Source organism: Ostrinia furnacalis, unplaced genomic scaffold, assembly GCF_004193835.3.
Source record: "Ostrinia furnacalis isolate ACB-3 unplaced genomic scaffold, ASM419383v2 OfSCF2350, whole genome shotgun sequence".
NCBI lineage: Eukaryota > Metazoa > Arthropoda > Insecta > Lepidoptera > Crambidae > Ostrinia > Ostrinia furnacalis.
The window spans coordinates 132,349-160,222 of record NW_021132589.1 but is presented as its reverse complement, the minus strand read 5'-3'; the positions used below and the strand labels follow the sequence as shown (position 1 = coordinate 160,222).

At 40.4% G+C, this 27,874-nt stretch overlaps 2 protein-coding genes across 3 annotated transcripts in view; one reads left to right on the top strand and one right to left on the bottom strand.

Moving 5' to 3' along the window:
* Window positions 1–3,092: 3,092 nt before the first annotated feature.
* On the top strand, window positions 3,093–6,028 carry LOC114355118 (uncharacterized). The gene is made up of 6 exons (XM_028307800.1): window positions 3,093–3,096; window positions 3,969–4,145; window positions 4,432–4,616; window positions 5,059–5,200; window positions 5,291–5,424; window positions 5,531–6,028. Exons 1-6 carry the CDS (start codon window positions 3,093–3,095, stop codon window positions 6,026–6,028), a joined length of 1,140 nt encoding a protein of 379 aa, XP_028163601.1.
* Window positions 6,029–6,061: 33 nt separating this feature from the next.
* The window catches only part of Wnt6 (Wnt oncogene analog 6), a 40,657-nt gene continuing 18,844 nt past the window's right edge, over window positions 6,062–27,874 (bottom strand). Inside the window, exons 2-7 of one of the 2 annotated variants that reach the window (XM_028307824.1) lie at window positions 26,912–27,023; window positions 26,362–26,470; window positions 7,907–8,013; window positions 7,208–7,414; window positions 6,678–6,818; window positions 6,062–6,458 (exon numbers count right to left, since the gene is read on the bottom strand). In XM_028307824.1, coding sequence (XP_028163625.1) covers window positions 6,138–6,458; window positions 6,678–6,818; window positions 7,208–7,414; window positions 7,907–8,013; window positions 26,362–26,470; window positions 26,912–27,023 — 997 coding nt within the window. In that variant the 3' untranslated portion in view covers window positions 6,062–6,137. Of the gene's footprint in view, window positions 6,459–6,677; window positions 6,819–7,207; window positions 7,415–7,906; window positions 8,014–26,361; window positions 26,471–26,802; window positions 27,024–27,874 lie in introns of both variants that reach the window. The other variant, XM_028307823.1, reaches the window with a different exon arrangement.

Below are 27,874 nucleotides of genomic sequence, written 5' to 3'. Positions count from 1 at the left end.
TACGACGATGTTTTCATTTTATTTATTCATGCAAGGCATTCCGATATGAAACTGTCATATCTCCACCATTTTGTTTTATTGTGAGCGCAACCGTTGAGGTCGCTTTCGATAGCTCGCAATTTTCTGAAACAGCTTTATTTTCTAACAAAAGCTTCGGGAATATGTTGAATTGAGTTTTAAGTTTGCCGGTGAAGGGTTGATAATCGAATGGCACGACATGTCGAAAGTGAAAAGTCGATCGGTGTTGGTGGTCGTGAGGCTCCGGGGGGCATGTTCCCACGAGTATCGCGCACGTTGGAAAATTTATGTTTATGAACTGAGAAATCTGTCATAAGGGATACGAATGGCGTAACCGAGTCTGAAATAGCGTGAATAATTTTTCACGCGAGAGTATTTTTGCAAGGAAGTGATCATTTTGAAGGCGGGCTGATAAAATACCTAAGTAAACTTTGAGCACGAATTGTTGTCGCCGTGATGGTGGTGGCGATTGTGTATCGCCGGAATCATCTTTGACACGTATGCAGCGAGACATTATGGAGTGATAATGTGGCGACAGACACAATTTTTTAAGGTCATCCTTTTTTATTACCACAAAAAGCATGTAAGTACAATCACAGCTTCGGATTCTGAGTCACTGTTCAAAATCTTGATTTTATGAATAACCACAATTTTAGGTAAGTATACATTCATAAAATTTTGTAAAACTACTCTTAAGATCGTCACTCTTAAATAATGCTAATTGTTTACTTGTATTTGGGAATGGATAATATGTAATACCTAATACATTGCTGATAGACTTTTTGGGTAAAACAGCAAGTCCTCAGTAAATAAATATACCTAAGAAATAAACCCACTCTACCTGAGATGCACTAAATATTGACTTGGTAAGTATTGATGCGGACTGAATTTTCCATGTAGTCCGAGACGTGACTGTACATTAATCTAAGCCATGAATGTACAACATACATACTGGAGACAAGTTCAGTATGCTCACCGCACGCTGAAAAAGTTTTTAAAGCCACATGACAGAAAGAAAGAAAATCGTTTATTTTGGTTCCAACTTAACATCAACAACACAGATAAAAAAGTAAGAATGCACAAGTAGTTTGAACCAAAATTGGCCACCGCTCAGCATGGGTCATGCTCTGTGGTAATAAAACCCAGAACATGACGCTGTTATTCTGCGGAAACCATGACGTCCACTTTTGGACAAAGACCTAGGATTTCCATAAAGACCGTTTTTGCGCTGCCCGCAGAAGAAAAAGGGGTAGCCTTCTTGTAATCTCTTATATAACTCTGACACATGTTTCAGTAAAAAGATAACATAACTTGTACCTTACTAACTTTGAAATACTTATAATCGTGTAACATTTTAAAAATTCTGAATGTGAGCCTGATGTATGATGTATGATGGGCCTCATAAGAAGGCTCAAGGTCACCCAAAGGGCGATGGAGCGGGCTATGCTCGGAGTCTCCCTGCGTGATCGAATCAGAAATGAGGAGATCCGCAGGAGAACCAAAGTAACCGACATAGCTCGCAGAATTGCTAAAATCAAGTGGCAGTGGGCGGGGCACATAGCTCGTAGAGACGATGGCCGTTGGGGCAGGAAAGTTCTCGAGTGGCGACCACGGGCTGGAAGACGTAGCGTGGGCAGGCCTCCTACTAGGTGGACCGACGATCTGGTAAAGGTCGCGGGAAGAGCCTGGATGCGGGTAGCGCAGGACCGTTCATTGTGGAAAACCTTGGGGGAGGCCTTTGTCCAGCAGTGGACGTCATTTGGCTGAAACGAACAAGCCTGAACCCTGAAAAGACATTTTAGCAGGCGATTCATTGTGTAATCGAAAAAACAAATGTGTAGAATCTCAATAAGGGTAGATCTCTACTTAAGGGCCTTTTTGTCCTGGAGAAAATGCTTTGCACACCATCACTACTGCCGGGGAACAGGGTGGTGTGTGGGACTCCTGGCGCTGCTCCTTCCTGAAAAGGACGGGGTATTATACCCACTAAAACCTCCTTGGCGTTCCGTCATTGCCCGAGTGGGGGTGTCGCGAGTACCGGCCGTAGCCTTAGACTTCCGCGACTACTCGTAGCGCTCCTGCACACGACACCGAGTAAAACCGCCGCCGCGCTGCCATCGCGCCATCAAAGCATAATTTCGCCCGCGGCGCGGCGGCGGCGCGGCAGCGGTGTTCACGCGGCACGTATAACCAGTGCAAAGGCGCGGCGACGGCGCGGCGGCGGCGCGGTAGCGGCGTCGTGTGCAGGAGCGCGTAAGGCCCTGAACCTACTCTTCCTAACTCTATTATACTTACTAGTTTTCCACCATCCGCGCATATATTTCACAACCGCAAGAAAATAACTGTGGTATCCTTATTTCTTATCAGAGTTACGATTTGAATTCTATTGCCGTTTATGCGCTCACCATAAATGTAAGGGAATAAATAAAATGTTCTTACTTGGTTCGCGGCGGAAAATGTTAAAAAACGCGTTACAAATATGCCTCGTGTGTGTTTTGAACGGACTACTTACAAGTGGTTAGTGTTTTGCTTTTACATTACATTATAGAATACGAACTTAGGTATATTCGAAAATTAGTTTAAATAGAAGTAATTGCCGTTTGTCTGAAAAACGTTGCTTTTATGTTTTTTTCAGTCTCTATTATGATTTCTATACTAGTGAAAGCTATTTTTCGTATCGAATATCCCTTTTTCCAATTTTTGATTAAATTAATCTGTATGCAATTGTAACATCACTAGCTGACACAGTGAACTTATTGTACTACCTATGTTCAGCAGAAATAATGTAGGATTCTAACGGTGAAAGAATTTTAGAAATTGAAGCACTAGTGTCGGAGCGTGTTCAATACAAACGATGAATTAAATAATATTAGAAAGAAAGATTTTCTATTTATTTATTAAAAAATCCTTAGACTACAACATATTTACTTACATAGATTTTATGATAGTTTGTTTAATTTGAACCAAAATGGCAGCCACTCAGCATGTGTATTCTGTGGCAGCTATATTAAGTGTAGATTAATTACTTGATAAAGATTTAAAATACAAAAAATCTGCGCTATGCTCAGGTATGAATGGGTAAGCAGTCCACACACATATACAGCGTTTCAGGAAGGACATTAAGACCATATTTCTTTATTATCTATAGGTGCTTTATTTCGTAGTTAAAATTTAACTTGGCAATTAATCTTGGCGACTTGAACCTGATGAAAGTCATAACTTTAAGACCCATTAAGAGACCAATGACTCATTCATATACTAAAGAAGTCCACTCATTTCACATGTGGAGCGGGTTTGGTCCCCAGGTGGTCCCACTGACTACTGATGCGGGCATTCCTCTCTACACCTCAACTTCTTCTGGTTATAAATATACGTTAACTTACATTATACGATTTCTTTTTGCGTATCGACGACAGTTCTTACGTTTGTTAAGTTTTCTGATCATGAAAAAATCAAATGGGGGATTGGGACACCTTTATGTAAGGAATCTAAATTTTAGCTTTGAACGTCAACTCCCTGGCTACTCTGTATGTTACTGACCAGCTTTTGATTTCTGTTTAATAAGGATTATTAAAAATCTAATTAATTTTTTTTACAAATGCTAAAAAAATCTCTGCACATTTTTTATATTCTTGGAAGTGCAGACTATTAACATTAATTTATGTCAGAATTAATATCATTTTCATTACTTCATTTTCCTCTCTGTCGTGCTTAATAAGTACGTGGTCAATTTGTTAATTAGTAGGTAAATGTTTATTTTATCTACACACTTATTTTATAGTTATTAACATGTCTAGCGTTAAGAGTTGCATCTCAAACTAAATTATAAGTAACTTGAAAAAATCTAACTGCCTAAAGTGGGAATCGAACCCACGAACTTTCGCTTGCCAGGCGACTTAGGCAGTTCAATTTTTCCAAGTTATTTATAATCATATTTTATTATGTCATAGGTGAAAGTATAAAGAAAATACCAGCCAGATGGTCCACAAGTGTCCTTCAAGACAGGGTATCAGTGAGCACGCTGAATGTGATCGAGCCAGGATTCGACTTAACCGACGATGAAATAAAGAAGTTCAAACTCTGGCCGAAAGGGATCATATCGTATTATATTGACGACTTTTCTTTTGGTAGGTTTATTTTTAATTTCATGTTTAGATAATGAAGATTGCTAAACTTATTTTAACTGCAAAGTATAGGTAGTTTTGAAGTAATTGAAATTATAGCTTGAAAATCATCATCGTCATCATTAGGTTTTACAAATGCTAACTTCAATAACACTATTGCTGAAAAAAGCCTTTTCCCGTTAATCTCCAATCCTGTGTCATACTTTTCTCAAGTGTTTGCTTTCTGATCTTTGTTTATTACATATTCAGTTTTATTACAATTTATCTTTAACTTACTTACTTATTATAGACAAAGTCCTCCGCGATCGGATGCGCCGCTACCTTGACGTCACCAGCGGTGTAACTGGCCTGCACTTCTTAGAGCTGCCCATCCCCCCTAATGACGGCTCGAGATGGGTCTTCTTCGTCAACAGAAGGGGGCTGTTGGGGTGTACCGATCACAGTATTCAGAACTTCACAAACGAGGGGATTCAGGTATGTTTCTAAAGCTTTATGACATTTAAGATACTACTATCCATTAGCTACTTCATCCTGTTTCTAAAACCTGGTCCGTGAGCACGTAGAATTTTGTCCAATGACCCCAAGCTACCCATCCTTATCGCTCGCGCGTAATTATATTGCCGTCGCGACTGTGCGACGGGCGCCTGCAGTGAGTGTGCGAGCGATAAGGATGGGTAGCTTAGGGTCATTGGACAAAATTCTACGTGCTCACGGGCTTTAGTTACTTTGATATTTTGAGACTAATTTGGTAAGTTAAGGTAAAATAACTTTGGCCTCCAATGTAACCCAACCAGTGAAGCTTGAGTAGTTCCGGGGAATTACTGTCTACTTTGACATAGGCTTTAAAAGCTGAGCTGTTAGCAAATCGTCTGATCATCGCTTTACATTGAAAAGTCATTTTTTTTCTTTATTACAGAAAGTAGTCCTCGGATACGACTGTATTTGTAACGGAGGAGAACTTGCTGAAGTGGTTTTAGCGATAGCTGGAGTTCCACCTCAACACAACGCACCAGACCGCGACAATTATGTAAAAGTGCATACAGATAAAATACTTCCAGGTAAGCTCATAATCAATTTGACTATTTCATATAATTACAAGCTCATACCGCACTGTCAGTACTTATAAATGGAACTATTTTCTCAATTAGGAAAACAATACTTGTATACGAAGTTGCACGACAGGGATTGGCTTTTCCACGACCTTGAATATGACTTCAGCAGTGCAGGTCACTATAATTTTCACAAACATAGCATTGACGGCTCCGCAACAATCGAACCCAAAGTAAGTAATTTTCATTTGAAATGTATATTTATCATCCAACGAATTAACACAGACTTTGATTATTTAATTATCCAACGCATTAACAGAAAATTTTATAACTTGACAGAAAACAGTTGACTTCCCAGTAGGCGAAGGTGAAGGCTTTAGTTACGCAGATGTCTTGAAAATCAGAATGCTTTACAATTATATCTCTAGAAAACAAGGCAATGTTAAAGCACCAGAATGCAAAAAGCTTTTTAAACCTGGAACTAACTTTAACAAGTATCGAACTGAGAAAGAAGATGACCAGGAACCTAGAAAGAAACCCAATAAATATCTTGGTTTGCCTGATAATGAACCTCATCATTCATTAGAATACGATGAGACAATAAATAACAATGACGAAGAACCAGAATACGATGAAAATGATGATGAATACATACAAAAAAATGACGACGATGAATATATACAGGAAAAAGATGAAAATCAACAATCAATAGTAAAAACACGTTTTACAAAATTTGCTCTAAAGGGTAATCCTCCTAAAATAAAGGATCCTCTTGCCGAACTTTCAGATTACGGCACCGATGATGATCGTAGACGCAAAAAAAAGATATATAAATAAAAGAAAACGCTACCTAATTTAAAGAAGCGTCAATAAACGTAAAGAAAGTTTAATAAATATAGAAATTTCATGAGTGGTTTCAATATTAAACATTTAATACATTATCACATTAAAGGCATGTTTGTATGTCTCGTTTCACATAACACGTTTCACATAAGACTTCGCAACACCATTTGAATTGGCAGTTGCAGTTTTCAGTCTCTTTGACCGTCGTTTGCTTGTAGCCGCGTCTGCAGCAGAGTTGGTCGCAGCTGTCTGTGCCCGCTGAGCTGACGTTGCATTGGCGCCCGTGGGTGCCCAGAGAGCCAGTCTTCATGTTGAGACTGCAGAAGTCTGGGGATTCTTCTGAGTAGATTATGTCTTTTTTCCCGGGCCTTTTGATGCTTGGGCTCTCGGGCATGAAGCTGTCACCGTCGTTGCTGGCTATTACCTGAGGAAATGTTTGCTTTAGGATTTACAGCTTTGGAAATTAGAGCGTCCCAATATTTGCTTGAAGTACCGCAGGTTATTGTTGGAAGTTTAAAAGATCTTACAAAATTTACTTATTATAGCCGGCGCCGAAGCTAAAGGCTTTTATGGAGCTTATTAAATATTTATTAATTACATATAATTTAATTAGAAAAATGGTTCTTTTGCATGTTCAAATTACCTTAGCAGCACCTTCGAATCTGTCTCTCAACTTGTCGCCGACTTGTCTGAAGGTTGGCATTCGCAACCAGCAGGTTCGAAGCGTGCAGGAACCTGATAATCCATGGCACTTGCATTCTACTTTCATATTGTTTTTGATCGCCTGAAAAAATATAATATTTGAACTATTTTGGAAAATATAATTTACGTCTAGTAAGTTATTTTATAAAGAGTGAGTCTGAAAAAGTCTTTCACTATTTGAAAAGTTACTCCACATTAACCAAGAGGCATTTAAGTGAATGTCTAAATAGGACGTATGGCACAACATTATGTATCCGTAATCTCTCCATCCGAAATTGTTTTTAGCCCACTAAAGTTTTCTAACAATAAAATACAAATTGATGGCACCTATTTAAAAACTATTGTCATAATTCGAATAATTGTAAATCATGTCTACTATCGTTTTATTTATTATCAAGAAGAATCTATGGCATCCAACATTAGAAAAAAAATCTACTGGCATGAAATGATGTCTAAAAAAATCTTACTAACCAACCTCCCAGCGTTATGATTATGCAGCTTGATCAGGGTCTTGATGTCGCTCCGCTTTCGGTACCGGCTGTCCATGAACTCCCTGGACTTCTTCAGGCCGAAGCGGACGTTGTCGCTGCAGCCGCCCCACTGCCAGCGGTCGGTCGGCACGTCAGAAGGGGGCAGGGTCACGGCTGACCCGCGGCCACGACGTGGCTTCGGCACGCCCTGGAAAGGTGCGCTGTTAGATTTGCACTGTAAGCTTCTCTGCTTTAGGTAGATATACTCAAATTAGTAGGCAGGCCTCCCGCTAGGTGGACCAACGATCTGGTGAAGGTAGCGGGAAGAGCGTAGGTGCATGGAGCACAGGATCGGTCGTTATGGAAATCTTTGGGGGAGGCTTTTGTTCAGCAGTGTACGTCATTTGGCTGAAACGAACGAACGAACTCAAATTAAGATTCAGCGGTGTTTAAATTGTATGTCCTGTCTTTATGCATAGTAAATCGATAGTGGAATTGTGCGGGAGGAAGAGTTTTTATTACATTAAAAGACTTCAGAATTAGAAGCTCTGTTTTTCATGCCACCTGTATCTCCCACACCGTGAAAAAATATGGTCACACAATTTGTGACTTAGTGATTCTGAAAGCCTGTGAGGGTGATTCTGAAATCATGCACACTTCAGGGGGAGTCTGTCTAATAACCTGCTTATTCGGGGATTACCTTTTCACAAGAGCATTCGAGCAGCGAACCGGCGGTGCACGCGCGCGTGATCGCGTACGTCACGCCGGCCGCTGTGATCGCGTTCACGAACCCCGTTTCCCGTGTGTCTGTGGAAGAAAATATTATGATTGAAAAGGCAAATAAGATGCAGTCTTCTTTTCCTTCTTCTATCGTGTGGATCAGTTCAATAAAAATAAGTAAGTAAATGATTGTTGTGACACACATACAGGATGATTTTCAAATTGACCGGGAATTGAAACTGAAATTCTCAATAGCTAGTTATAATATAAAAGACAAAAGAATTCCCTAAGCCCTCATTTAGTTAGGTAATCTATCTCATTTAGTTAGGTATCTGCAGCATCTGTTTTCACACAATAGGCACAGAGTGAGAAAACCATTTAGTTACGTAAGCCGAACCACACAGACCGTAACATATCCTTGGAGGTCGACACTAAAACCTCAAAGCACCATAGAGCCACATAATGCTTGTATCTGAACACTAACAGGCGTTAAATATAAATAAGTGCTAACACATAAAATTATTGTTTCGTGTTTATAGGCGACACGTTGACAATAGCGAGTGGTCGAAGGAATATGGAGTTAACTAAAGAGCGTCATAGTGAAGCAGTTGACCCAAATATCAATATTCACACGCTGTAATAAACGGCGATGAGCTTTACGAATCGAAGGCCCATCCATAAACCATAACTGAAGTACATACAGACAGTGAGGTTGGCCAGCTTGTTCGCCAGCATTAGTTGGGGTCCATTTATTAGCGTATTACACGCTACAGTGTGACTGAGTTTCCAAGTTAATGTCATAGGCAAAATACAGAGCAGGCAATTGTAATTGAAAGGGTAGACCGAGTCGACCGAGATATGTCTGCTCATAACATCTCACTTGCAAGTTTTCTCAGTTACTCCGTGACCATGGCACTTGCAACAGTACCGAAATATCGGAAACTTAAAATTAAGGTACACAGTAGCAATCCCGTCAGTAATAATAATTAAATTGTAATTGAGTATCTAATTAGAAACTAATTAAATAAATCTTACTCAAAACAAATAAATTGAATAAATAAACAGTTAAATCTCAAAACATAAATTAGCCAAAACAAATTAGTTTTTCAGACCATTTTCATGCCCACTTTCGTTTATTAATTTATAATTACAACTGTTGGACTGACATTTCATGTCGTAGCAGCTCCCTAAACAGCCATAGAGCCGTTTTAAATTCAAAGAAATACAGAATAATATGCTACAGACTAAAAGAGAATTTTACTCTTGCAATAATTTTGCAGCGCTCGCCGATCTTACCGACTGTATTTCACGTAACCGAGAGGCTCTCGGCTATAACAATTAATGGCGGGTCAACCGACGTGAATATTCAGCCGGCATGCATAATGTTAAAATTGATGGAGTCTACTGAATATGCGCCGGACATCGGTTTTTGTTGGGTCGACGACTTTATTGGCCGCTATTGTTGTTTATTTTTAACGATTGTGTTGACACATGTTAGATTAACGCCACGTGGGTTTTAGCACGTTTTTTAGTTTTTACTACCTTATGATGACGATAACACGCACTACTATAACAATTAATATGAAAGTTACTGAAAATGTGAGCCAAATAATGGAGCTCCTTAGCAAAAGTACTTAATGCTATAAGTGTTAGTAAGGCTACAAGGTGCTACAGAAGACAGGAGAATAAGTTGACGCCACTGAAAGTTATCGATTTTAAGACAACAATCACCTGAAAAAGAACGTTCTTCACACACTACGTCTGAACTCTACAATATCTATGTAGTTTATCGTGGATGTCCACGATTACTTTTTGATGCCATTGTCGGATCATCAATGACATAAATGAATGACATGTTAAGGTTACAAACGTTACATAACATAAAGCATCATTGAGAGCATTCGATTCAACAATAGGACATTGTAATCAGGTCACTGGTTACAATGCGCAGTCGCAGATCCTTTGCAGTCTCGCTTCGTTACACTTGAAAACTTTATGTTTGTGCCTGAGCGGATATTTACTGCTTGCTTACTTTTGATTAGGTATAAAATAATAATATAAATTATCATATTGATATGATGATGATGGTTCTTAATTTATACCTAATTGACGTCCTATGGCTGACCATAGGACGTCCACTGTAGAACATAGGCCTCCCCCAATGATTTCTATAATGATCGGTTGGTACGGCGACCTGCATCCAGCACCTTCCCGCTACCTAACGTGTATGAGGTCTTCGGCCCCCCTTGTGGCCTGCAATCTAAAACTTTGCTGCCCCATTGGGCATTAAGCATTTTGTTTGTAACAACATTTAAAAACTGATTATAAAGAAATCTGTATTTTAAAGCTTGAGTGTCGTTAGCTCTACCAGTCTTAGTAGGTATAGCAAGTAAGGTAGTGCGACGCTGTGTCGCGTTGCAGTCGCGAGAATGCAGCGTCGCGTTGCAGCGTTGCAGTTTGCAATCAATAGCGACCGATACGCGCAACGCGATAGCCAGTCAGCAACGCTTCTTACACTGCAGTGGGTTCATGTATCACCCACTAAAATACAAGTTTGTTTCTAAGATGAAAAAAAACCTGATACTTAGGTTTTCTTTATTAAGCACTAACTATTGTGGCTTTGGTAAATGATAGCCTACCGAAGCTTATAAGAACTTCATCATCCTAAACTTTATTCCAATCCTTATAATTCCACACATGCATCTTAGTCCAGTGATAGCCGCAAGGCAGATTAGATAAGCCAGCGCAGTCGCTGACGGGCAATCGCATCGCGCGTATCGCCCGCTAATTGGGCTGCAACGCGACGCTGCATTCCCGCGACGCGACGCGACAACCGCCACCCGGCCCAGAGATACTAAGAAATTTATTGCACTCACAATTTATATAATTGACGCGACAAAAAAGCGACACACCCCAACCAAGGCCAAGCAATTACACCGATCATAGGCATTTTTATCGGGCAGTGATTAAATTTTTGCAGGATGCGTCCTCCGGTGGAATTATGAGAGGAATGTCAATTTCGAGATATTTCGCTAGTCGTTTAGCGGAGTGGGGTAAAAAGTGGCGTCGGTGGTGGGGGGCGAGGTGCATGGGAACAGGTCCGCCCCGCGGATGCCGCCAGCACAGCCGGGAAAGTACAGACAGCCTGGAGTGTGCTCGAACCTCGCAAAAAAAAAATAGGAGAGCGATCTTAAATTCATCAATTTATCGGCGATGAATCTCATAAAATCTAGCAGCCATTTGTGTTTGCAATTTCGTCAATTTCTTCATTTACGAGGGCACCAATTGATAATATCATATAGAATTAAACAAAGTTAAGTTTTGCTTGCTTACTGTGCTATGAGGTGGGAATTTTGTCTCTGCGAACATCAATTTCAAGTAGGAACTGTGATCTTGCTAGCTGCTTGAAACGCGATGATCTGACTTTTAATTTTGGACTGTGCTTTGGACGCTGCGTTTTTTCCCCCGCAGCCCCGTTGTCGATCGACGCCGCGGCCCCAACACTAACTCGTCATTATAAATCGGCGCGGCGTGCACAGAGCGAGCATTCGGCGCGGCGTGCACAGAGCGAGCATTCCGCGCGCGCCGCCCGCGTTATGCCCCGTAATTATAACAAAACGCAGCTCCGACTCGCAAATATGTCGTTGGAAACGGGCGACATGACATTCTCATCACCGAGCGCCCGCTTTTTCCAACTGCAACCTCGAAATATGCCCTGCGCCGAACCACTCCCACGACGCGCGCGATTATACCCCGGTACCTGATGACGGACTTTTTGCGGGGCCACGAGCGCTCGGAATTCTCGATATTCGTGTCCACTGAATAATTCAGCGGAGTTGCCAATCGATCAATAAAACCGATTGAATCAATCGATTCACACATGAAGGTTGTATGGCTTCCATAACGCGAGCGTTTTTGCCACGTAAAAATACTTGGAAGCCGTTCCGCTCAGTCAATCGAGAGCACGTGCTGGGCCCCGGGCGTCTCTTGAAAATGCCCTGCGACTTTTCTCGTATTGGATAATTGTAAGCAACATTGTAGGTACCCAGCCGGACTCCATCTATAATCATGTAACCAGTTCTCGTAGGGACATAATTAATGCAATCGATGGTGGTTTTTACGCAACCTCATTGCCTGTTATGTACGCCATATATCACTAATATCTGTCGCACTGTCAGGAGCCTGTCATTGTAATATGACACTTGATAACTTACTTGGAAAATTACTAATTGCATTACCAGTTGCCCATAAATGAAAATGTAATAAATAAATGATATTCATCTACGTTAATTAAATGCGCGTCCGCAATGGATATAGCGCTCTTGTTCCACTATGCGATATTTGCAATAGTCTTATACAGCATGTACAACGATTCGGATGTTGAAGTGGAAGAACTTTGTGATTTCAAAGAAGAGTAACCAAAAACATAACTGCTGAGGTCATATTAATCTACTAAACAATTATATTAAATGCAGCTGATCACAAATCACATGAGAAATCAATGTAATGTAAATAAAATCAAATAATCATAAACATCCATAACTAAGTCTTCATCAAAGAAAAGAATCACAAAAGAATTCCTCAATTGGACAGAGTTCAATCTGTGAAAACATAACACACCAAAAAAATGGGAGACACAGAGAAGACGGTATCCTTCGACCACGTAAACAAAGATATAGCTAAGATGGTTCACACATTTACATGCATGTGGTACATCAACCATAAGAGTAGCAACAATGAAATCCTGCACACAGTAATATCCAAGGCAAAACAGAAACTCATCCTGTACACGCTGAGAAAGATAATATGTGACGATAATATGTGACGATAATAAGTGAACTCGGGACATGACTTGCGTACAGAAGGCTCTCCAGGAAGAAATAGCTCATCGAGTTCAAAATCTATAAAACAGACGCTAGTAACATTAATTTTAATGAGGCTTTCAATAAATAAATGGATTGATAACGTCTGATGTTCGGATTTGCTTTTTGTAGTGAGATATCGCTCCTTCATGTTTTTTATCTATACTTATAATAAATCTGTAGAGAGGTCAATTCTGTACATGAAATATATTTTCAAAATAACTATCAGGGGGTGATTAGTGATCGATACTGATGCCAAAAATGCAATCAGTAAAATTTTTGTCTGTCTGTCTGTCTGTCTGTCTGTCTGTCTGTATGTTCCTTATAGAAACAAAAACTACTTGACGGTTTTTAACGAAACTTGGTACAATTATTCTTCGTACTCCTGGGCAGGTTATAGGATACTTAGGAATTCCCACGGGCACGGGAATTAGCGGGAAAATCCTTTTGTATGAAAAATCTAAACTGCTTAAGTTAGACGCTTGAAATTTGGCATGCAGGTACCTTAGTAAACTTAAAGCTTAGTTACAACAGGATATTGCAAAATTCCCACGGGAACGGGAGTTAGTGGGAAAAAACATTTGTATGAAAAATCTAAACCGCTTAAGTTAGACGCTTGAAATTTGGCATGCAGGTACCTTAGTAAACTCAAAGCTTACTTACAACAGGATATTGCAAAATTCCCACGGGAACGGGAGTTAGCGGGAAAAAACATTTGTATGAAAAAATCTAAACCGCGTAAGATAGATGAAGGGGGTAAAACGGGATCCACGCGTACGAAGTCGCGGGCGGCCGCTAGTAGTAAGAATAAGTAGTTTTTACTATTTTAAGATTTTTAATGTTGCTGACATACCTATTATTATTCGGTAATGCAAAGATAGATCTTTATGTGACAAACATTAGCAGATTACTTTTATAGATTCTACGAAATTACCTACCTACCAGGGATACAATATTGGAAATTTTCCTAATAAGTTGTAGCTTTGTCTCCTCATTATTTATCGAAACCGTTGGTACAACCACATACGGACAAACAGGTTTTTCTAAAATACATTTCTCGTATTCCTGTATTTACCTACTTCTTCCTAAAATGATCCACTTATTTTGATAAATTAATACGAAATTCATTACCGTAGACCAGAAAAAAACAGCCTCTCAAACGATGTCATTGATTACTGCAAAAAATCGTTTAAATTAATAAAGTAGGTAGGTGTGAAACGGCTAGTTGCCGTTCACCAAGAACCAATTATACATTAATCACTTGTAATAACAACATAAATTATGTTGATACGGGACAAGTGGAATACCTCACGAGACGTCAAATTGTGCCGATAAGACGAGCTGCGCAAGATCATCTACTGCGCAGCCCATATGTGAAATTGTTGGAAATTTTGCAATTTTAATTTTATTTATAACGAGGAGGTCCAAACATGAAGAGGTAGCGGTATGCTCAGCTAACAAATAGTATCGTCTCGTGCGATGATACGTTTCGCTTTAACAGCCATGTAATTTGTCAAAACGATTTTTTAAGGTAAATGATGCTACATTTACCGTAAGACGATAACGGTTTTTAACCGACTTCAAAAAAGGAGGAGGTTTTTTTTTTCTATGTATGTTCACCGATTACTCCGTCAATTGTGGACCGATTTTCAAAATTCTTTTTTTGTTCGATAGGGTACACTTCTGAGGTGGTCCCATTGTCACCAAGTCAGGATCTGATGATGGGATCCTAGGGAAATCGAGGGCAACCCTCAAATTTTATAGGCACGTATATCGTTTTTCAAACCTTTTCTTAAGTTATTCAAGTATTTGCTCCTGAAAATCATCATCTCATATTGATGAGCTGATGATAGAAGGTACAACTCCTTAATGCTTAGGAGTTGGAGGATAATTCTTTAAATTTTATAAATAACCATAGTTTCTAAATTTATTCAAGTACTTGCATCAGATGGTCATCATCTCATCATGATGAACTGGTCATGGTAGGTACAACTCCTTAACGCTTAGGTGTTGGAGGATAATTTTTTAAATATTATAGGTACAATTAGACCCACAGTTGTATTATTTCATGTTTTTAAGGTAGGCTGACGGTTTAAGGTCTTTTTAGGTTGCCGATGTGATAACCTGTATTTTGTAGGGAATATTATTTTACACTTGACATGAAGAATATAGTCTCAATGTACTGCCTTCAGTGGTAACATCAAGGTAATAATTAGTTAACTAAAAAGCAAGAAATAAGTAAATTTTTATAAAAAAAAAAACTGACTCCAAAAAACAAACACTAAAAAGTTGAAAAATAATTACCTACTAATTACTTATTTATTAGGACGAATTAATATTTATGTTATACCATGATTGATACTTTTGGAGTCGGTGCAGGCAAACTTCACACGTTTCATAATCTTGGCACCGACTCCAGAAGTATCAATCATGGTATAACATAAATATTAATTCGTCCTAATAAATAAGTAATTAGTAGGTAATTATTTTTCAACTTTTAGTGTTTGTTTTTTGGAGTCGGTTTTTTTTTTTAACGTAAACGTTACGTAATCTAGCGCGCAAATAACTTTGTATTCCCATTAACTTTCTTCAAGCTAAAGTAAATAAGTGCCTGTGCTAGAGGGACCACTAACTTGGTTTTTTGATTGATCACAGTTTCTCCTGTATCAAGATAGCCTGTTTTCAATAAAATGGCTGGTAGGGCTAGAGAAAGGCGGAAAATCGTCACTTCAGTCGATCGATCTTTGTGGCGTTCCTTGGAGAAGGTCCACGTCCATCCAAACCAGACTGCCACTGGCTGAAACGATGATGCCGGTTCAGCATCTGAAGTCCTTGGATCAAATCTTTAAGTAGTTATATCTCCCCGCTTCTTCTCCCCATTTAACCCCCCAACAGAGCGGACGTTCCCGCTAGAAACTGATAAACTGAAACTCGCTTCCCGATACGGATCGCAGTCGCATTCGCGTTCGGACGCAGCTTTAAATTAACCGTTCACGCACTCCCGTTCAGGAATTTTAGATTTGAGATGGACGATCGGACACTTGTTGCTCATGTTGCTAATCAGCTGACGGCTGATCGCGATGTTTGGGAAATCAGTGGAAATAAACAATAAATTGAACTTAAACAGGATTTTACGTGCTCTGTAGCATTTTAAAGTGTGGGGGTAGATATTCTTGAAAACCCTTGAAAAATGTCTTACTTGCATAGTCTTGTGTAAATAATTGATTAACTCTATGTTGGATATTGCTGTCGAAGAATGTGCTATCGTGTTATTTAGTTTATATTGTTTTAAAATATCTTGCAATGCTCTATTTGTTGAAATGTAAAAAGTTACATAATATATTATTTTTAGATTCAGTCTTTTGAGTATGAGCGTTGACTCTAGCACAAAACAGAAGACAATCTACATACTTTAGCTATAGGCCCACTCTCGTATAACTATATTTTATTTTCTTATTAAAGAATGCTGGAAATCCAGCGTCGTAGAAACCTAACACTGGTCAACTGGACAACAAGTATGTCTACATTCACGAGCGCTTGACCTATCTAATTCACAATTATGACAGATTTACGGTTTGCAAGACAAGTGTTGCATACCATCGCGTAACATCACCCCCATCTTAGAGGGAGGGGAAATATGCGCCGTCAAGTTTAGACAGTGCCAAGTATCGTGTGTCGAGCATCGCCGGGCCGTAAACATATGTCAGATTGTCAGCTACGTGCGGCCAGGAGATCCTCGTAAAACGATCATAACCTACAGTTTAGGAAGACCTTTACTTTGTATTTGATACAGTACTTATAGGTAGTAAAGGTACATGTAGAATAGTGGTCTACAACATCTATGGTAGAATAAAATGTTAGTCCAACGTTGCTACATGCTTTCTAGTGCAAAAAAGCGCTGGAAGTTTTTAGCCACTGCATAATTAGTGGAAAACATATCATGAAAGTTACCTTTGATTTATCATCTGCTACGTTCTAGTAATGGAAATCTGATTTTAACCGAGTTACCTACCCCTTATGTTTAGAACTTTATGTTTGAAGAATATACCTATATACGGAAAATTTTTCATTGCATTTTCAAACACTCATCTGCTTTTCACCTGAAGATTACCCTTGGATCTAGTTACAAAAAATATAATTTGCCTATCAAACCTCAACCAGCACGAGCAAAAAGACGTGAACTCTTTAAGCGCGGATCACTTAACGCAGCACAATACATCGAGCTGTCACCGCGACCGCATCGGAATTCCGGCGAGCGTTTTATCTCATCTGATTAATTCAGATATTTAGCACAATAAAGTGAGGGTAGGGCGACGGCGAGTGACAGCGGACGGCGGAGCAGCAATTGCGTCAGGAGTCAGTGTCACCGCGCACCCATTGTGCCCCCTGGCCGATATATGAGGGCCGCGAGATGCGGCCACGCAGCTGATTTATCGCGACGCAGCCCTGTCGACGCAGACAGGGATGCCAGGGCGGGTGGAGTTTACCCCAAAGTGTTAACTCTACTGAAGAACATAGGCTCTATAAGATGTTATCCGGATTTAACTATACTATCGTTATCGAAAAAATACGACCGGTTCCTGGTAGATTTTCAGGTAGTTATTTGACATAGAACCATAGAACGCTAAAGTTGAAGTTCAGCTGACAGACACGTTACTTTTAGGCTTCATCAGCAGTTGTGAAGCAGGCCCATATGGTAAGATAATTCTAAGCCTAAGATGTGTTCAGTTACACCAAGATTACATAGCACTTTGTCTTTATATAGTAGCAACGAGAGTCTCTATCATGATTAAGTGGCCAATTTGGGTGCTATTGAGTTGAATCGTCATACATGTTTTACCCCTAATTCAGGGTAAAAACCTGTAAGTCGGCAGCCCTAGTGCCGAATAAAGCGCATTCTCACGCTACCAACGCACGCGAGCGCCCGAGCTACCCGCATTTAAATGGAACGATCGTTTCTCATTCCTTTCCCCCAGATATTTTACGTCGGGTAATACGATACGACACTGTCCGGCTCTTTCTGCAGTTTTGCGTTCGTTTTTTCCCTTGGCCCGCTATTGTTCACTTGTCAATTTCTTAAGCTAATGCGAGCAAGCGTCTCATTATGCGGTGCGGTCCGCGACGCGCATTCGTGTTGTGACAGAAACCACCCACCGGAAGGGGCCGAGCGTCATTCAGTCGCGCACAAAACGCGAACTTTATTCAGCGACGTCCGATTGCTAATTTGAATGGATTGGACCCTTTTAATGGGAATAATTAGCCCTGTTAATGCGAACGGAATATCCGAGTGCACGCGAGCGCTACGGCCTCCTTTTGTTCTTCTAGTTAACGCCTAATTAGCGTAGGATGCACCGGCCGCTTGCGTCACATCCACGCATCGCTATTCTAGAAACTCCGCAGGCCTTTCGACTCGCTCATAATAAGGACGGAGATTTCGCAATCAGTCAACCAGTTAACAGTTACGCCGCCCGTGAACGTACATATTTCTCACGGTGACGAGAGGACATCGAGTGACTCCACAATAACCGACGTCCCTTATTTTCCCTCATTAAGCCGGCCGAAAGAAGTCTTTAACACAAAGTTATTTCGCTGTATTATAATTCTTGAAAACGTCGTATTTCGTGAAAAAAAGTTAAGTTAACGCGGTCGTTCCCAGCGCCTATTTTAGTGTGGGGCATTTCCGTTAATTTGGCAAGGGCTGCGCGAGCGGATTGTCGGGGCGTCGCGCGCGCCTGTCACGGTGACAGACAGACGGCCTGTTGTCCGCGAGAATGAGGGAAAAAAATGGAATAACCCAGAAGTCACACGAGAAAAGGACGTGTATACGTAATTGGTCCACATCTGAGAGGGAAAAGGTATTGTCAAAAGACGCGATCTCGTGAGTTTACTGAAAACGTCGGTCGATATCTCCTCCATCAGGCGTGGTGTGCTTGAGACGTCGATTACTCGGGCTGATGTTTGACTTTCAAATGGCCGGGCTATTGTTTATTCCCGAGTTCCAACAAGCTGACATCGGCTATATGGAGCACTTATAAATATGTAGTCAGGCTTTATTTGGTGTTCCGCGATCGTTTGTCAGGCACGTTTGAGACTCTAATAAAATCGGGTAAGGTTGGTATTTTTGTGAGATATATTTTATTCATCCGATTACTCAATGTATTTTTCATTCATGTTAAAATTGCATATAAATAATTAAAATTTCAAAATTTTGTGATGCACTAAACACAGGTGTAATCAAACCAAATGATTCATAATTTGCATTTGTAAATAAACAATCGCCTTAAAAATAAAACACGACGTTTGGCGAATTGAAACTAAGGTTAATTTAGACACTCATTTAAAATCCGACTTTATTATGGAGCATAATTTATAACATAGTAGCCATTACCCGAGATAAGCTCTCCTTTTCAGATCGCATATCAAATGTTTTGGTCAAAATAAAACGAAAAACAAAGTTTTGTGTCTCAGAGGCTCACTTCGCAGACTTATATTTGCAAGAAACAGAATCTATCATCTTCCTATAATAACATGTTAGTAAGTAATCCTCCTTCAGAACCCTTTGCAGGGTTTTAAAGCTTAATATTTCTCCACAGACTCATAAAAATTACCATAACACTTAGCGATCACTGAATCTGACTTTAAATTTTCAATTAAACTCAAAACCGAATCGTCGAAACATCATTTATAAGTAAAACTTTATGTTAATCATTTAGTGTTGCGCCTAACCCAATAATCGATATCGACATAGTTACGACCGTCGCCCGCGCCGCTGTGCGGGTATCGAGCAAAGAGTGAACAGATTAGATAATATTCGAATGCGCCCCGGATATTACACTATAATTAAGAACATTTACGTGGTGAGGGCGCCAAATTTATCGCTGAGTTTTTTGTCGATATGAAGCCATTCGTCGGTATTTATGTGGCGATCTCGGGGCATGTGTGAGGTCCGTTGGGTCCAGTAGTCGCGTTATCGTGTGGTAATCTTTATGGCCCCTGGGACCTCTCGCTGAGACCTGTCGACAGTTAATGGCCTACTGAGATTAGTATACGAGTAAGGTCTGACTCCCCAATATTTTGGGGGACCGTGTTTGTGGCTTTGTTTATAGCTTAATTAGGCTGTTTTGTCTTAAGTGGAAATCGGCTTCGGCGTCGAGTCTAGCCAGATAAGGTGTCGGGGTATTTACGATCTGATACTGTCGTGTTCGATTCAGTTTTTGTTTTGATCCAACTTTATGTTGCGTCGATATCCAAATTAATACCTCTAAGGAGCTTTTTATTTTTAACCTTTCACGTCAGACACGAACCAGGGCAGTGTTTATCAAGAGAATATAATTACGACTGCAATATAAACACACGACGAGATAATATAACGGACTTTTGAAATGTCACGATTATGAGAGTAATTAAATTTTACTCCCTTTGAAATAACGTAAATATGCCTCTAAAGTAATTACTGTAGATACTAAGAGAAACAATTTAAACGCTCACCAATCATTGGATTGTACATTTCCGATAACAAAATTTAAATAAGAATGAAATCTTTTTTCATTGATAAAGATTTGACACCCAAAAAACAACGAACCGAAGAATGCACGGACTTACTAATGAAGGGGGCCAATTAACGATGATTATTTTTTCTCATGAGTATTGATATACAGGACGTTTTAAGTTAACAATATTCAATTTAACTGTAATAAAACATAAATGGGAAATAAAATGAATGCTAATATGAGTGTAGAGCTACTTAATCCGTTTTATTAAAACCGACATAAAACCGTGAATTTATCACTAATTGCTCTGTTGAAGTTTCTATTTTCAACCGCAGGCATCTATGTAATGTTTACATACACTGTTAATTACTTTTTTATTGCCTCATATTAAGTAGACTTTTATGGATTGAGATGAATAAAAGTTGAATGCGTAAGAGCAGCCTGTATGCATTATTTTTTCTTGTCACCAAGTGATAAAGAATCCGGGACTAATTCAGCTCTGTAGGCCGTTGCGCCCGCGCCACCCATCGCTGTTCGCATCAATTTATAGGCTTTTAACCTAATTTGTTGTACCCCCGCGTCCCTCACCCCGCCCGGCCTTACCCGCCGCCCACGCAGCCCGCTTTACTTTTTAAATAATTAATTTCGTATTGAACTGACTTCTGGCCTTATCTCTCCAGCCAGGATTTAGAAGCTCAAGAATTCATTAAGCTGATAACCCGATCACGTTTCGCTAAACAATCCTAAACGAAAAACAAAAACATCGAATTAAGCTATCATGACCAGCAATAAAATATTTAATTAATGTATTTTACATTAGTAAAATGGCTGTCGATATTCCAACAGAGTCGTAAAAATAAGCGTTGACATTTAATATCTGCGTAATTTATGTATTATAGGTACGTATGTTATAATCGCTGGATTTTTATTTTCGGTTATATGCGCCAAAAAGGTGTGGGCCCAGCTGGATAATTTATTGAAGAATGTCTAAAAGCCCGGGGTGGTGGCGTTTATAAATATTTTGTATGCGGACGAAATTTTGACAAATACCACTTAATTTACGCTAATGAGTCCTAAATGAATGCACGTCGACAACTAATGGTTGGGTCACTAGTGTTGTGTCTCGATCGATATAATTTAAATTATAGACGAGAATTTCAGTAACTTATTTACTATGAATGTAAAATTAATGTTATAAATAAATGTTTATAATAATATTATTTATAATATTGCCAAAAAATAAACAACAGTTTGATTTAAAAATTTTTGCTATATCTAAATGCACTTTAATATAAAAAGTATCTACGCGAAATATTTTCGTTTATACACGATGAACTTTTTTTATTTTATCTTCATCATCAATCAGTACATTTGTGTACATAAACTTTTGCCATTGCATTGCCATGCAACATGGCCATTAATACATATATTAATTAGAACTTTTTTATATTACGAGGAATTATGTTCTATAAAATTATCGATAAACCCTGCATTAATATGGGGCATCACTAAACTGGCACATTTAGATAAACGAGCGGTCGCATAAAAATCAACTCTTCTGGGCTAATCGAATTAGGTTCGATACGAATCAGCGCGATTTAACACGTTTTGCATTCTTTTGTCAGGAATAATAAGCGCAGGCGCAGGTAGCGGCCGGAGCCGAGTTGATGAACTTATCTATACTAATGTTGGTAGACTAGTAACAGCCCCGTGCTTTGCTTGCAGGGATATCGCCAACAAAGTACTCAATACTCAATGCTTTATTGCATTTCACAGTGTAGATATTATAACGTCTTACAGAATATAGTTAGATCACCATAAACCCTGTCACCATGAAGTAGGTTGCTGTCTCTCAGGACATAACTGTGGTTTAGGAAATAGTGTTATGTATATCTATGCTGCTTGCGGACATTAAACGAAATGAAAATACTTACTCAGTGGTTTCGTTTTCACCCTTTAACTACTGAAAAAAATCCTATAGGTAATTTTATCAGAGATAGCACATTAACTTTGGAAAAAATGAAATACTTTTTTTTTTTTTTTGATGAGTGCTATTGATATGCACCTGCAATTGGAGCTAGTGGAGTACTCCAATTGCAGTGCGGTGATTTAGTTTGTGATTTTTATTGTTGTAATGTGTTGGCTGCTTATGTTTGGTTGAATTCTTTTAAATGATCGACTATATTGGTAATGTAGGCTTTAAAACTTTTTGCTGTATCTTCTTTTCTGATTATTTCTGAGAGATTGTATGGATCGATGTTTAACAAACGGGATATCATTTCATGATTATATCGGGCTGAAGCAAATCTAGGGCACTGTGTTAAAAGGTGTTTCCAAGTCTGTGGAGTCTGGTCATCGCAGGGACAGCGGTCATCTGCGACGATATGGAAACGATGAAATACTTATTGGACTTACACTGTTGGACAAAGGCAAGATAATGATTTCCACGACCAGTCCTGCGCTTCCCGCATCCAGGCATTTCCCGCTACCAGATCGTCAGTCCCTCTAGTGGGAGACCTGCCTACACAACGATTTCCAGCTTGTGGTTACCATTCAAGAACTTTTCTACCCCAAAGTCAAAGGCAAAGCCTATTTCAACTTAAACCTTCGCAACAACAGGTGGATAAAAAAAACTAGTTCATATAATTATCAATACCCAATCAATGTCTAAAATAAAGCGCAGGTAGTCAGCCTCAAACCACAATACGACATGTTATCTCTTGATAATAGTGTTTTATGGGGCTTAGCACATATAAATCCCAAAGGTCACGTTTTATAGCCGTAGGTATCGAAAGTCACACGTATGATTCATTCAAGTGAATGTACGAGTTTTAAAGAATGTAGCCACCTGTGAAATCCGTCGATAGCACATAAGCTTACTAAACATAATGATGATCTGGGGGCACGGCAGTGCCCCCACCAAGTCGAGCAAAAAAGCGGCACGGCCGTACCATCCTTTTCTCGAAGCAATTCAGGCCATTTTCGACCGCCTGTAACTTCGTTGTGGATAAAACTAGAAGGCTGAATTTTCATTAGCTATGCAGGCATTGTAAAGACACGGTATATTTAAAATTTCATTCAATTTGAACCAGTAGTTTAAGAATTATAACGGGTCAAAGTTACTTAATTTTGTCACTCACTGACTGACTCACTGACTCACTGACTCACTCACTGACTCACCGATCATCAAAACTCTAAGGCACTTCTAGCAGACCTAGAAGCTTCAAATTTGGAATATAAGTAGTGTTTGGTGTATGAATCAAGGAAAAACTAAAATATTTGGGGGCACGGTAGTGCAACCGCCAAGTCGAGTAAAATTTTTCAATTTCGGTCCAGTTTTCTAGATACATAACTGCTGTCTACAAAATACAAAAAGAAATAAGATCCCATCAAAAACAATACTTGTCAAAAAAACCAAGTCTCGCAACTCAGTTGTTCTACGGTAAAAAGTTGTGAGATCCATGTAATACCAAGTCCAGGCCAGGAAATCTTTAACGTTTTACATAAATATATTGACTTGGCCATCGCATGAAAACACGTGTAAATTAAATTATTTAGTGCGATGGCCAAGTCAATATATTTATGTAAAACGTTAAAGATTTCCTGGCCTGGACTTGGTATTACATGGATCTCACTACTTTTTACCGTAGAACAACTGAGTTGCGAGACTTGGTTTTTTTGACAAGTATTGTTTTTGATGGGATAATGATTTATCCGACCAATTTCGGCCATGGCGACCACATCGACTCTTAACTAGATGACTTACGAAGCCGATCTTCGCGGAAAACGTCGCACATTGAGGGCATCTGAGCACCCTGCCGACATAATACCTTAGTTTTTAAGACAATACAATAATTACATACTTACATTCCCGCTTCACAATTTTCCTAAAATTGAAATAAAAAATGGTACAAAAAAAGTAAAGTTTATTCAAGCACTGAAATGATGAACCAAAACGTTCATTGTGACCTACTGGAACTTATTAATCAGATGAAAAACGTTTTTTAGTTGCCGAAGTCAGAAAAGGCTTTAATTTACTTTAACTTTAACAAACTCCACACAAAACGCTCCGATTGTTGTTACAGTTTCGATTAAAGTAAGTTGGTGCAACTTAACCTAAGAAACCTAGGTCAAATTAGCCTCGTAACAATAATAAACAGCTTCAGCTTTTGACTAGGGTCAAAATCTTTTCGCTGTATACTAAATGAATATTGTCACGTAATTTCCACATCCTCATTGCCGATTCATCACTCAGCAGACTTTCCACACCTCATTGTATAGTTGGCACACATAATAAATGCGCAAAAGGTTACGTGTGATTCACCGGGTCAATGCGTGGCTGTATACTGCGGTTTTCGCGAATAAGTTGTAAAAGTCGTACGTATTGTAAGATATTAACCTGGTGCGACATTGAGTGATCAATTTAGGGGTGATAAAAGCGAGGTTTCGTTATTGAATCATTCTGATTTTATGTTTGAAAATATTTTTTGCATCATTTTCTAAAAAGATGTTAGTTTAGATATACCTATAGTTCCTTTCGGTAACTTCTTTGACGAGGTTGGTTTCGTTATTGTGGAATCTGTATAAGCTAGCTAGGGAAAGATAAGTAGACGCGTACGATTTATTCCTTCTCGAGTCTCCTTTGGTGATTTCTTTCACGAGGTCGGTGTTTTAGCAGAAGACTCTGTATACACGCAGTTGAAATGAATTACTAACCTCTCATGAGTATATTTTTCATGCTGCGTCTCTGCGTGGTGCAGTTCCAGCGTCTATTCCTGAACTGGTGGGCGCACTCGGTGGCCCCCAAGGTGACCCCCCTGGTGATCTCCTTGACGAGCCCGATCTTGTTGCGGCAAATTCTTTTCGGAAGACATCGAATAGGAAATGTCAAAGACTGACCTCTCATGAGTATCTTCCTCATGCTACGTCTCTGCGTGGTGCAGTTCCACCGTCTATTCCTGAACTGGTGGGCGCACTTGGTGGCCCCCAAGGTGAACCCCTGGTGATCTCCTTGACGAACCCGGTCTCTTTGTGGCAGATCCTAAGGATGATGCTAGGGGAAGATTGACACATAGGCTTGCTCCTGAAGTCTTCTCTGGCAAATTTATGATGAGGGCGGTCTGTTCGTTCAAGCAAGGCGCAATAAGCACTCACCTCTCATGACTATTTTCCTCATGCTGCGTCTCTGCGTGGTGCAGTTCCTGAACTGGTGGGCTCACTCGGTGGCCCCCAGGGTGACCCCCCTGATGATCTCCTTGACGAACCCGGTCTCGTTGCGGCAGATCCTAAAGATGCTAGGGGAAGATTGACACATAGGCTTGATCCTGGAGTTTTCTCTGGCAAATTTATGATGAGGGCGGTCTGTTCGTTTAAGCAAGGCGCAATAAGCACTCACCTCTCATGAGTATTTTCCTCATGCTGCGTCTCTGCGTGGTGCAGTTCCACCGTCTATATCTGAACTGGTGGGCGCACTCGGTGGCCCCCAAGGTGACCCCCCTGGTGATCTCCTTGACGAGCCCGGTCTCGTTGCGACAGATCCTAAGGATGCTAGGGGAATATGGGATTATTCCCACACTTCTGGAGTCTCCTCTGTTGATTTTTGAAGAGGAGGAGGTCTTCGCAGAATATCATGCACAGGCTAGAAAAAGAACTCACCTCTCATGAGTATTTTTCTCATGCTGCGTCTCTGCGTGGTGCAGTTCCACCGTCTATTCCTGAACTGGTGGGCGCACTCGGTGGCCCCCAAGGTGACCCCCCTAATGATCTCCTTGACGAGCCCGGTCTCGTTGCGACAGATCCTAAGGATGCTAGGGTAAGATTGACTCATAGGCTTGCTCCTGGAGTCTTCTCTGGCTTTATGATGAGGGCGGTCTGTTCGTTTAAGCAAGGCGCAATAAAAACTCGCCTCTCATGAGTATTTTCCTCATGCTGCGTCTCTGCGTGGTGCAGTTCCACCGTCTATTCCTGAACTGGTGGGCGCACTCGGTGGCCCCCTAGGTGACGCCTAGGTTTTTCCTGGAGTCATCTCTGGTGATTTCTGATAGCTTTGCGAGAGGCTTCGTATAGCTATGTGCAAAACTCACCTCTCATGAGTATCTTCCTCATGCTGCGTCTCTGCGTGGTGCAGTTCCACCGTCTATTCCTGAACTGGTGGGCGCACTCGGTGGCCCCCAAGGTGACCCCCCTGGTGATCTCCTTGACGAGCCCGGTCTCGTTGCGGCAGATCCTGAATAAGCTAGCAGATGCTGGTCTCATCTCCTGAAGTCTTCTCTGATGATTCAAATGGCTTCGCGGGAAGCTCTGTAAATAAAATGAAATACCAACCTCTCATGAGTATCTTCCTCATGCTGCGTCTCTGCGTGGTGCAGTTCCACCGTCTATTCCTGAACTGGTGGGCGCACTCGGTGGCCCCCAAGGTGACCCCCCTGGTGATCTCCTTGACGAGCCCGGTCTGTTTGCGGCAAATCCCGAATGAGCTAGAGGTCTTTTCGGAAGACATCGAATAGGAAATGTCAAAGACTGACCTCTCATGAGTATTTTCCTCATGCTGCGTCTCTGCGTGGTGCAGTTCCACCGTCTATTCCTGAACTGGTGGGCGCACTCGGTGGCCCCCAAGGTGACCCCCCTGGTGATCTCCTTGACGAGCCCGGTCTCGTTGCGGCAGATCTGCGCGAGGCGGCCGCGCGTGCGCCGATTCTTCTTGCACACCATGCGCGGGTCGAGGATCACAGCGCTTCCAGACGCCCTGGAACAAATTTATTAATAGATTAGTTCAGTTCGATTCAGCCAAATGACATCCACTGCTGGACAAAGACCTCCCCCAAGGATTTTCATAACGACCGGTCCTGCACTGCCCGCATCCAGGCTCTTCCCGCGCCTTTACCAGATCATCGGTCAACCTAGTGGGAGGCCTGCCCACACTACGTCTTCCGGTCCGTGATCGCTACTCTTATGGATTAGTACTATTATTTATCTACTACTGGAAATGGGTATGGTCAGGGCAGTATTAAAAGGTTGGAGTTTAGCAGCGTTTGTATGCTGTAATAATCGTATTGGTTTTGTTTTGTTTGGAAAAAGATAACTTTCGTTTTCTAATAAATTAGTGATACTTATAAATATAAATTGTGCAATAGGGGGAGGTGGTTTAGTAAATTGGAACTGTGTCTACATGTAGAGCCAGAGAGGAACGTAAAGAACGATGTCATAATTATTGGTTTTAACACCGTTTTAATTTTTGAGTACTTTCTGTACATTATTTTTACGCATGTTCATCGTTTTATTATTAAATCTGTATTTGTATAGATATAATTACTAAGGATGAGTTGCACCACCTAACTTTGACCGTAAGTTTGACGATAACCGGTGTATTTTGTATGGAGTTTGACAGATTGTTGACGTTTGTCAAAGTTAAAGTAAGATGGTGCAACCCAGCCTAATTGTTACAAATAAGCGACAGTTCATTACCCAAATCGACTAGCATTGACTTTTAATTCAGACCAAGAAAGTCAATCTCCGCATCCCGTTACACTGCACCAATTATGATCAATTTCAAAATCGGAATGTTACCAAATCGCTGTCGTAAAATTCGACTCACTC